General features: G+C 60.2%; 1 protein-coding gene across 2 annotated transcripts; it reads right to left on the minus strand.

Moving 5' to 3' along the window:
* Nucleotides 1-2625: 2625 nt before the first annotated feature.
* LOC128333696 (interleukin-36 receptor antagonist protein-like) lies at nt 2626-10418 on the minus strand. 2 transcript variants are annotated; one of them, XM_053269505.1, is made up of 7 exons: nt 10231-10418; nt 9069-9145; nt 6506-6647; nt 5899-6057; nt 4631-4775; nt 3014-3138; nt 2657-2881 (listed from the first exon to the last, which is right to left on the minus strand). In XM_053269505.1, the coding sequence occupies exons 2-7, from the start codon at nt 9084-9086 to the stop codon at nt 2790-2792; spliced, it is 681 nt and encodes a 226-aa protein (XP_053125480.1). In that variant the 5' UTR covers nt 9087-9145; nt 10231-10418; the 3' UTR covers nt 2657-2789. The 2 variants fall into 2 exon arrangements, with proteins under 2 accessions (XP_053125481.1, XP_053125480.1); XM_053269506.1 differs by lacking the exon at nt 4631-4775 and having other exon boundaries at nt 2626-2881.
* Nucleotides 10419-11375: the final 957 nt, after the last annotated feature.

An 11375-nucleotide genomic window follows, 5' to 3' on the forward strand; every position in this document is an offset into this window, starting at 1 on the left:
TTTACATAGAAAAGTAACTAATAAATAAGATGGCCCCCTGTCCCCAAATGGCTCACAGTCTAAAATTAAACAGAAGGCAGGCCACAGCCACTGGAGGGATGCTGTGCTGGGGCTGGATAGGGCCAGTTGCTCTCCCCTTGCCAAACACAAGAGAATCACCGCTCCAAAAGGTGTCTCTTTGCTCTGTGTTAGTCGGGGGGGGGGGGTAGGAGGAGCCATTTGCTGGGGTCTCTGTATGGGGAGACTTCTTGGGGCCGACTGGTGCTGAGGTGCAAGGGCTGCTCCTGCCAGTGAGGAGGGAGTGCTGGTGGTGTGCAGAGACACTGGACTCCCCGGGCAGCCCTGCTGGCGGGCGGGCGGGCGCTCGGGAGCCCTTTCCCAGGGCACTTGCAGGCCAGTGGGCAGGGAGGGAGCCGGCCCTCCCCAACCTCCCCCTCCCTGTGAATGGACTACGCCCCAGCCAGCCCCCCTGGCCCTCCTGCTTGCCAAGCGCCACCTGGTTCTCCCCCCACCCCCAGTAGTACCAGGGCCGGGGCTGGTGCCGTGGCCTTCCTGGGAGCCGCTGGCGGCAGCGCAAGGGGCAGGGGAGGAGGGTGCCGCCCAGCCAGGGAGGAGGCAGCCAGCTTGCCGGGCAGGTCTGGGCAGCTGGCAGCTCCTCCTGGGCCAGCAGCCACAAGCAAGAGGGAGGGAGCTCTGCCAGCGGCGGCTCCCCAGCAGCAGCAGCAGCAGCTTGCCCTGGGCCCTGCCCCCTGCTGTGGCCCTGGAGCTGTAGGCTGGGCTCAGAACAGGCTCTGGAAAGAGAGCGCAGAGGGAGGGAGCGGGGCTGCTGCTGCCCCACGGCGGCGGTTCTGGGGAGGCAGACGTCCTCCAGGCCAGCTCCTGGGCCCACACCAGCTGGGGGGAGGGGGAGGAGGAGGAGGGGTGTGTGTGGCTGCTGGCCGTGTGCCAGGCTAAGCTCCAGGCTTGCAGGATCCATCCCTGGACAGCTCTCCAGGCCAGCCTCTCTGGTCCAGGGCTACCAGGGCAGGAAGTGGCAAGGAAGGTCCCAGCGCTTGCATTCCCGGCTGGCCTCCTCTTGCTTTTCGGCCTGGGGCCAAGCAGGCTTCTTCTTCCCCCCCCTCCCCCATCTCCCTGAGCTCTCTGTCCCCACAGTGTCTGCCTGCCGGGGCTGGTCAGAACCCTTCTGTGGCCCCTGAGCCGGGCCTGGAGGGCTTGGCCTCTTAGCCCCAGGCGTATCCAGGCTGCCCCTCCGCTGCACCCTTCCTGCCCTCTTTCTTCCCACCCTCTGGGGAGGGGATGAGGGGGAGCTGCTTTGCTCTGGGCCCCCCATGCGTTCTGGCAGGGCCTCCAGCCCCCCCCCCTTTGAACAAGTGTGCCCTTCTGTTGCAAACCCTCAGCCCAGGTACCCCAGGAAGATTGTGAGTGTGTGTGTGTGTGTCCATCCATGCGGTTATGAGACAGGCCAGGGCAGCGGCTGGCTCACGGCCACACTCAGCCATCAGTATCATGGAAATTAAGGGGACGGGTCTGCTTGGCCTGTTGGCAGTGGTGAGCTCCATCCGTGCTCATTTTCTCAAGCCTCTCAGGCAGACTGAGGGGAGGGCGACTGCACAGCTGCTGGCGGCAGCGGAGGTCAATCCAGCTGCACACACACACACACACACACACACCCCGCCAGCAGCTCTCTTTCAGATCCAGTCCAGTTATTTGGAAGACCCTGGGGTTGGCACTTGTTTGTGGGTTTGTTTATTGGCTTATGCGTACCACTTTTTGACCAAGAAAAGTCCACAAATCGGTTTGCGTAGCAAAAGAACGAAAGGTGGCTCCCTGTCCCAGAGGGGCTGAAAAGGGCCAGCAGGGAGACGGCCCTCCCAAGGCATGGGGCGCCTTTGCCCCCCCAAGCCAATCAACCCGGAAGCTGGGCCGTGGGGGGGAGCCCTGCCTTCATCGGCCTGCGCAGCTGAGCGGCCGCAGGAGGAAGGATCCAGCAGCCCAGGAGCCGGAGGGCCCCCCCCCCGAGAATGATCCTCCCTGGGGCAGCAGCAGGAGGCAGCCAGGTGGGGCGGCTGCTTGGGTGGGATGTCCAGGCCCAGCAGCCAGCAGCGATGCCAGTGCCTGAGTGGAGCCCCTGGAGGACGGGCGGGAGGGAGGGAGGGAGATGCCAGGGACAGCTCACGGGGTCTCGAGGACCGGGGCCAATAAGCGCCTGGCTGTAACTGCAGCGCCAGCAGAAATGAGCCCCCCATCTGTCTGCCAGGGGCCCGGAACAGGCAGGGAGTCTTGCAAGTTTGTCCTGGGCCCAGAGAAAGGAGCCCGGGCCCTGTGCATGGCTGGCCCGTTGAGATCTAAACACACACCCCCCGCCGCTCTCCTGGCTCCCCTTGACTGCAGCTCTGCGTCTGGGTAATGATGCCCAATGCAAAAGAAGAAGCAGGTCCCTGAAACTCCAGCCAAGCCCCAGCTGCCCACACGGGGCAGCCCCCTGGCCTCCTCTGACCCACACCCACGGCCCCTCCTGCAAGCCCCTGGGGCCGTCACCCTCCACCACCCAGGGGTCCTGAGGCGGCCTCTGTCCCCGGCCTGAGCCCCCCCCGAAACACCCCCGCCCCAAGCAAGCAAGCAGGCCAGCCCCGGCCCCTCCTCCTCCTCTTCTGGCCTAGGCTGGAGGCTCTTTGGGCTCGAAGTGGAAGGCCGTGATGCTGGCGCCCTCCCCGGGCGCCTTGGTGAGGGCCAGGGGCTGGTGAGCCTCCACCGAGGAGCAGAGGAGCCACGCCGGGTAGGCGGCCGACTCAAAGGTGTGGGTGATGCCGTTGTAGCTCTTGTAGAAAGTGAAGCGCCTGGCCTCCTCCCCGCTGCCGAAGAGGGAGCTGAGGCTGCTGTCCTGCCGGAGAGAGCAGAGCGGGTGAGAGTGGGGGGGCTGGGAGCCCGGAAAGGGGCAGCAGCAGCCAGCCCCCCCCCCCCTTGGCCCCTGCAGAGCGGCGCTCCCAGGGCAGCCCCAGGGCCCGCCACTCACCTCCAGCTGCAGCTTGGGCTCGGCAGCCTTCCCACAGGAGAGGCCCTGGGAGCCGCCTCGGACGCCCAGGATCAGGGGGATCCGCTTCCGCTCCAGGTCCTGGTTGGGGAGCACGCTGATCGTCTCTGCCAGGAGAGAGGGAGGGAGGGAGGGAGGGAGGGGGAGAGGCCTTAGCCCTGCTGGCCGGCCGGCCGGCTGTGCTGCCCCCAACTGCTCCCTGCAGCCCCCCCCCCCCCCTTCCTGCCCCGAATGCAGAGCTGTGGTGGCTCAGCCGTCGGGGTGAGGAAGCCGGACAACTTCTCTCAAGGAAAAGCGGCTCTTGTGGGGGAATCACATTTTCCCAGCAGCAAGAAGCCACCCTAGACCACAAGGACCTTGCACAGCACTTTCTTGAATGTGAGGGGCTGTAACGCAACCCATAAGGTTGGTGCTATTCTCCCCCATAGTGCGGAGGGGTGGGGTGGGGGGAGAACCGCTTGCTTGCTTGAGGCCACTTGCCGGGCTCATGGCACGGGGGAGGTCTTACCCTCGCCTGTCCTGCCCCACAGGCAAGAGCCCACGGGCAGAGCGAGGCAAGCCACAGTGCCACAGGAGGAGGCTCCAGCAGCAGCCAGAGGCCGACGGAGCGCTCAGTCTCTCTGGGCTCTGCCTCCCTGCTTGGAGAGCGGAAGTCCGAAAGAGGCTGCCTGACCCCCCCCCTGCTCCTGCTCCTGCTCCTCCCTGTCTGATCCTGCCCAGCCTGTTGCCAGTGCTGGTGTGGAGATGTGGGGGGGGGGGCGCGTGGGCTGGTGTGGGAGGAGCCGACTCCTCAGGGGTCTTCCTGGCGGGGGGGGGGGGCTGCTCCAGGGGCTTCAGTGCCGAGACCATTTCAAGCTCAGGCTTGTGGCATGGGAGCCGGGGGGGGGCTGGTTCTAGTGATGCCCCCCCCTCCTCCGGATCCGAGTTCCCTGGATCAGCTTTGTTATGACCCCCCCCCCACTCTAGTGATTCGGGGATGAGGTCATGATGAGAAACCTGGGCCGGAGATTTGCTTTGCTTGCAGGAGCTCCCAGGACCCCTCCCCAGAAGCAGCAGCAGTAGGGGCAGCTTCCTCCGTCCTCCTGTGGCAATTTGGGGGCCTGCAACCCCCTCATGAGCACTTTGGCTGCAGTCTTGAGTGCTCTGCAAAACAACTGAAGAGCCAGGGCGGGAGAGTGACCGGGACTCGTGCTGAGCCAGGAGCAGGATCCGGCACTCCACTGCGAGGCACAGCCGGACCTTTCGGATGACAAGACACTGACTCCCAGCCACCCTCTGCCCTCCCTTCGCCGAGGGAGCTCCTGCCATAGCTTTGCAATTGGGGTAGCAGAGCTCATGTAAGAATCACTGTGACTCTACACAGGAGGTGCTTTGAACATCTTAACGTGCAGCACGAGTGCTGAGCCTTAGAGCTCCATGGAGACGGCAGATATCGCCTGTTGTCCACACACAGTTTAGGCAAGTCAGTGAATTTCCTTTTAAAAAAACCAGGGGTGTTTTTAAAAACAAGATTAGAAACCCTTCAGTTTCAGAGAAGAGTTGTCTTCACATTTACTTCTCTCCACCCCCCAAGCATGGAAATCCTAAGATGAGGCTCACGCTTTCACTCTTGTGCCACTAACGCTTAGACCGTCCCACATATGTAGACTGCTGACAGGTCCTTCGGTGGGCACCCCTTGCTCTACGGAGTCAGGACTGGGTCTAAAAGGCAGCAGCAGCGGGCAGGGGCATGTGAGAGTCGAGGCTGCAAGCAAGCACAGTATGTGAAGCTGGAAAACGTCTGTCATGAGCCTTGTCACCCTTCCTGCTTCTTTTGTTGCCCAAGTGGATTGGCCAGACCCCTAACTCTCCTCTTAAACCAGGGCGCTTTCCAGATTAGACCCTGCAATGGAGTCACGGCGGATCTCGGAAGGCTGCTTCCACACTTCCTGCGTTGCGACACCGCAGTGCCTGTGCTGACAGCAGGGGGCCGTTCACATTTCCAATGCCTTGTTTCAGATTTAATCGCTGCAGTTTATTGATAAAACGTTGTATGTCCAGCGAAAAAGGTTGCCGTTTTTCCAGGTTGTTAGTTTTTGCGAGACTCCCCCCCCCCACTTTGCAGATTTTACATTTTGAATGCAATTGGCTGGAACGAGGCATTTAGCCGCCTTTGAGCAGCTAAGCTGGAAAGCACCCAGGCCTGGTCAATTTAGCACTCCCCCAGCTGTTTCTGGACTACAACTCCCATCATCCCCAGCCACAGTGGCCAGGGATTATGGGGACTGTAGGCCCACATCTGCAGGAGGGTCAAAGTGGAGCAGCCCTGCCTTCACCTGGAGGGCTTTTTCCTCTGTGGCTTGCCCGCTTGCTCAGCTGTGGCTGGGTCCCCTAATCACTGGGCGGGGGCCAGAGGGAGGGAATACTCTTCGAGGGCCAGGCATTCCTAATTGTTCTTGATGGTCCAGCGCTCAGTCTCTGCAGGAGGGCTGGCCATGATCCAAGAGTCCAGAAGAGCTGTCCACGCTTCTGGCACCCAGATAACCACAGCCTGCTTGTGGGTCTTGCTTGGGCCTGTTTTGGGCTACAGCGTAGATTCACACCCAGGAGGACGTAGGGAAGCTGCCGCAGGGCAAGAGGCAAAGGGGGTATTTCCAGAAGGCCACCAGTCAGTTGGGCAGAACATGCGGATTTAGACGGAAAGGGATGTGTGGCATCTAAACAGACCATCTGCCTGGAATGCATTGCTAGGGGGTGAAGCAGGGGCACTCGGTCCCTTGTGTGCCCGGACTCTCTCCCGCAAATGCAGAGTCAGAGCAGAAGAGCCTTGAACAACCTTTCTGGGAGGATGGCTGGGAAACTCCTCCTAGGAGAAACGGGGAAATCACCTTCGTGGGCAGAGTTGGTGCCTTGCAGAGGGGCCACCACCAAGTTCTCCTCATGCAGATAGAGACCCTTCTGGTCAGTGTCTCGGAGGCTGTAATCCACAGGTGGTGGCAATAAGCCGCTGTGTTCGGAAGAGTTGATGGAGATTTCACCTCCTGAACCTGGGGGGGAGGGAGCCCAGACACGCGGGTGGTCACAGCCAGGAGAGCGGCTTGGGACCCTGCCTGGGGTGGGAGGGAGCCCGGGGGGAACCCAGCCTGGCTCCCAGCCAGGCCTGAGGGGGCTCTCCACCCCCACCCCGCCCCACAGCAGCTGGGCGGCCCCGTTGTTTCTGGAGCACTCCCAGAGAGGGAGCCCGCCTGCCTGGCACTTTCTGGGCACTTTCTGGTCTGCTCCTCTTGCCCTGAGGCAATGCCGCCTCCAGTGTGAGCAAAATCGACCTTGTGCCCCTGCTGTGTCACCGGACATCTTTGGGTCTTAAATTGTCAGGCCAACAACTGTATATCTGCCCCACCCCCCACCCCACTCCACCCCTGTTTCTTTGGGATGCCTTTTGAACAATCTCTTCTTTCTGTTGGCTGTGAATGCCCAGCCGAGGAAGCCCCATACCTTTGCCAAAGAAACGTGCAAAGAGCGCCACCATGTTGGGGTCCGTCACATTTCCTCTTGCGTTTTCCGACTGCAGCGTCCCCCCTGATGCTTGTCCGAAGGGCTGCGACGTGGCCCATGGCTGGAAGGCAGGGCTCTGGGGCTAAGGAGAAGAGAAGGGGGTCTTTATGTGGAGGGTCCCACGTGGGCGAGGAATGCCTTTCCCCCTTTGGAGCCCTGGCAACCTCCAGTATCAGCCTGGAGCAGACTCTCTGCTGGTCTGGACAGGGACACGGTCACACCAGCAGCAGGGACACTCCCTAGCCTTTCAAAGAGCCCTTACGGCACATGTTTTAAAGTCTGGCTGTTCGTAATTGTTGGGTGTTCTGAATTGTTTCCAATGGTTGGTTTAATAGCTGTTTTGTTTTTATTGTATTTATTTGTGTGAACTGCCTAGAGTCTTTGGAGTCAGGTGGACCCTGACCCCCCACCCCCACCCCGCTCTCTCCAGTTCTCTAACATGGCAGTCTGGCTCATGCTTGCCAGGTGGGCCTGGTCTGTTCCTGACTGAACTACCAGCCTGGCTCCAGATCTGCCTGTCTGGGGGCAGCAGCATTGGCATGTGTGTGCCCAGCGGGCTCAGTGGGCAAGGGGGCCACTGCTGTACGCGCCCCTGCAGCTTGGGGTTTGTGTGATGTGTGGGAGAGGGGTGGGCAGCAGCGTGGCAGGGTGATGCCGCTGGGCGGGGGGCAGGGCAGGGCCAGGCCTGCTGGGTGCCTCCCTCCATGGCTAATGTGGGGGCCGCAGAGTTGGTGGGGCAGCTACAGGCATGAAGGGCTGTCTGTGTTGCTCTGGACATTTTGAGCTCTACAGCAATCATTTTGCTGCTGACTTTGCTGCTGTGGATCCTGCGGGCAGGGAGTGAGTGACAAGGTGGGTTCACCAGCACGAGCCCTGAAGCTGATCGGTCAAGGCGAATGGACAGTGTGGCACACAGAGGCAGCATCACGGGGCCATGGAAAGGGCCTGGAGAGGAATTCAGGAGGAAACCCAGAGCCCATTGGAGGCACCTGCTTATTGAGACCACATATCTCCATTAAGGAAGCTGATCTGTCTTTATCCGGATGCCTGGACCCTGAGGGCTACAAGATTAGCTATCTGAAACTCATCCTCAGGCACAGCCAGAAGGATCTGGTCCACCCCCCACCCCGCCGCCGCCCCGCCCCCACTGAGTGTGAGCAGGCCAGCAGTGGGGCCTGCCTGTTGGGTGCCCAAACCCCAGTAACAGTCAAAATGGATTCCTCCTCATACTATTCGTGATTTAACAGGTAAAGCTTTACCCTTTCGGCTGATTCAACAGCTGTGTCTATTCCTTGAAGAGGGTGACCTCAAAACAGTGGAGCATCAGCTGGTCACCTCCAGGCTTGACTACTGCCATGCACTCTACATGAGGCTGCCTTTGTACATAGTCCGGAAACTTCAGTTAGTTCAAAATGCAGCAGCCAGACTGGTCTCTGGGGCAACCCGGAGAGACACCATATGATGCCTGTTTTGAAACAGTTGCATTGGCTGCCGATATGTTTCCGGGCGAAATGCAAAGTGCTGGTTATTACATTTATAGCCCTGAACTGCTTGGGTCTGGGTCACCTTAGGGAGCGCCTTCTTCTGCATGATTCCCACCACACGTTGAGGTCATCTGAGGAGGTCCGTCTCCAGTTACCACCGGTACGTCTGGTGGCGACTCAGAGGCAGCCTTCTCAGTGGCTGCCCCTGCGCTGTGGAAGGCAACCCCACAGAAATCCATACTCTGAATTCCTTATTCAATTTCATGGGATGACCCCTGGTTCTAGTGTTATGTGTAAGCCTCTTTCATGTGGTTCCCAAAGGAAACCAAAGGCATTTTTGAATGCATACATATCCTTTGATTAATTGTTAGCTTATGACATTGGTGGTGATTTAACATATCAGCCATACTAATGATGAGTCCTACTTGACCACTGTGAATCACCCTCTAACGATGAAGTCTGGGCAGCAAGAAGGGATGACCCCCCCCCCCTCCAAACACACACACTGCTAAACCAGATTCATAGTTTTCAGAGTCTCCCCACCTCAAGCCAGAAAACCGCCACCCTACTTGAGTGCTGCAGCAGACTTCCTTGGTAGCCATTGTTAGCTTTGGGCTCCAGTCAGGGGCTGGTGGGGGGCGCTGGGTCTGGGGCCCAGTTCTGGGGCCAGTCAGCTCCCTCCCATCTCAGAATCTGTGCAGGAACCAGCATGTGAGCCATTTTTGGAAAGGCAGTATGGAAATCGAATGAATGAATGAATGAATGAATGTGTGTGTTGGCTGAGAAGTGGCAGGGAGGAGGTCCTGGCTGGCACACATTACAATCATTACATGCAGGTTTTACATTCCTGTTGCTGAGGCAGACCTGCCTGCCATGTGGGGAAGCGGCTGCCAAGGTGTGAGGGCCCCCCCCCAACTGCCGAGGAGGACAGTCCCCTCCCGACCTCTGCAGGCTCCCCAGGGGCCCCACCCTGCTCTCTGGTGAGGGGAGGGGGAGGGGGAGCATGGAAGGCAACAGACCTTGCGTGGCCTGGACATCTTCTCCCTCTTCCTCTTCCTCGCTTCTAGGGGCGCCTGCAAGCTGCCTGGAGTTGGTTCTGTAAAAGAGGTCAGTCAACCCTTTAGTGCTGCTCTCTGCTGCAAAGAGAAGGGCGCAAGAGGGCGGCTGAGGAGGAGGAGGGGGGTCTGTGGGACGGGCAGGATGGGGTGGAAGAGGTGCTGCCTGCCCCACCGACCTGCCCCTGAACTGCACCTACTGCTGGGGGTTCGGGGGGGGGTCAAGACTGCTGCTCCCTCTGCTTACACCCGTCTCAGGGCTTGACAGCAGGCACAGGGCGTCGCTAGCCCTGCTGGTGGAGCTGACAGGCCAAAAGGGGACAGTGGCTGGGAGGAGCGGAGCAAAGGTGTGGGTGCCCAGCTGCCCCCCCCCCGAAGCCAAAGGAGAGAGCCCCAGTGATGCCCCCCTCCCTCGCCGCCACCGCTCCGCTCACTCCGCCCGGCAGTCAATCACAGCACAATGCCGGCTGCAGAAGGACCGGGACTCCAGCCAGAGAACCCCGCCTCTCCGGCAGGCAGCTGCAGGGAGCAGGCAGGGCTGCGCCCCTCTGCCGCCGCCCCCCCCCGGCAGGGGTCTAGCGATGGCTGCACAGACGAAAGGGCCCTTTGCTCAGACAGCCTGAGGTGCACACCATGCCGGCAAAGGCCGGCCAGGACGCCTGCAGGTCTGCTGTGGCCTCTCGCCTCCTCCTGACTCTCACCCTGGATCGGACTCTACAGGTATTCAGTGGCGGCCGTGAGCGCGCCGGGGGCGGCGGGGGGGGGGGCATCTTTAAGAGTAAATTAATGCGGTGCTCAGCGGCACCTGGATGCTGCCCGGCAGCCGCTCCGGCAGAGAATCGCCTCCGCCACTCACCTGGCTTCCACGGAGTTGAGTCCCACCAGCGGGCAGGTGAGTGGCGGAGGCGATTCCCCGCCGTGGGGGCTGCTGGGCGGCACGTTGCGGCTCCCAACAGCGTCCAGATGCCGCCACAGATTAATTTCCTCTTAGAGGTGCCCCTGCTGCCCCGCCCGGCTGGAGGTGCCTTCCTGGGCTGCCACTGCAGGTATTTCCTGGGCTGAGTCGCAATCCTTCCTCGCCTCTTAGAGAGCAGGTGGAAACCTCCCCCCCGCCCCCCCCCCTTACCTAGTCATCATGTGGTCCTTTAGAGTCGGGTTAGGCTTCCCTGTCCAGGCGTACTTAGCATTTCCTTCTCCAGGCTCTCCATGCGCTTTCTCTCAACAGCTGCCACAACACAACCCTCCTCTGGGCCTGGCGTGGTGCTCATTCCTTAGTGCTCTGCTGTTTTACTCACTGGGGGTGCACATTAACAAACCCCAGCAAGATCTGCCGTGGAGTCCTGACATCAGGAGCACCCCCAATGCGAGAGGAGGCGGGTTGGCGCAGCCGGGGAGCCGGAGGAGCAGCCGGGCAGACACCCCTGCTTAGCCACTGAGCCGCCCGGCTGCACATCTTGTCAGAAGAGACGCGGCCCATTGCATTGAATAATGAAATACAGATAATTCAAACCACTTTTTTAAAAAAGTGAATCAAATCATTCCGCAGCATAAACCACATGTGCATTCTGGGGACAGAGTAGCAGACGTCCTGTCAGCAGCACACAAAGTCTTCACGAATCCCCCCCAAAGTCAGCAGGGAGGAAGAGGCCAGGCAGGCTCCTGCCGGAGGGTCCCAGGCTCTGGCTGCTGCCCCTGAGAAGGGGCTCTCTTGCCTCCCCACCCGCCTGCCTCGGGCAGCGGTGGGAGGAGGAGGAGGAGGACTTGACCCCAATAACCCCAAATCAAAACACGAGTGCACAAGTCTCAGACAGGGACACCTGCCTTGGCAGAGGTGCCTGAGGCACTGCAGTTGACCACAAGCTGAGCAAGAACCCACAGTGTGGTGCAGCTGCAAGCACAGAATCTCTGTCTATGGGGAATATGTCCAGAAGAGGTCTAGGCTGAGTCTGGAGCAATGAGCACATGCAAGTTTAAGTGTGTGTGTGTGTGTGTGTGTGTGTGTGTGTGTGTGTGTCTGTGTCTGTGTCTGTGTCTTGCTTAGCTGGCATTCCCAGAACCCTCCTCTGCACGACATGATGCAATGCAGTGACAACCACAGCCCCTTCACTCTGGTTCAGTCTCCACCAGAGTTTTGTGTCATCACGTTTAAGAAACAGAGATGGGGCAGGGGCAGCAGAGCTGAAAGAGCTGAGCACGTCTGGCCTAGAGGAAAAAGATGTTCCAAGGAGAGTCCGGTGACACATTTCCAGATGTCTGAAGGCTGTCCCAGCA

The sequence above is a fragment of the Hemicordylus capensis genome, chromosome 8, assembly GCF_027244095.1.
Source record: "Hemicordylus capensis ecotype Gifberg chromosome 8, rHemCap1.1.pri, whole genome shotgun sequence".
Lineage (NCBI taxonomy): Eukaryota > Metazoa > Chordata > Lepidosauria > Squamata > Cordylidae > Hemicordylus > Hemicordylus capensis.

Excerpts from the sequence above, each read along its gene's own strand:
- LOC128333696 (XM_053269505.1), bottom strand. Across the intron at positions 6,058-6,505 it reads TGCACGTTTCTTTGGCAAAG|GTTCAGGAGGTGAAATCTCC; the intron begins GTATGGGGCTTC and ends CCTCCCCCCCAG. Across the intron at positions 3,139-4,630 it reads AGTGGCACAAGAGTGAAAGC|AGACGATCAGCGTGCTCCCC; the intron begins GTGAGCCTCATC and ends CTCTCCTGGCAG.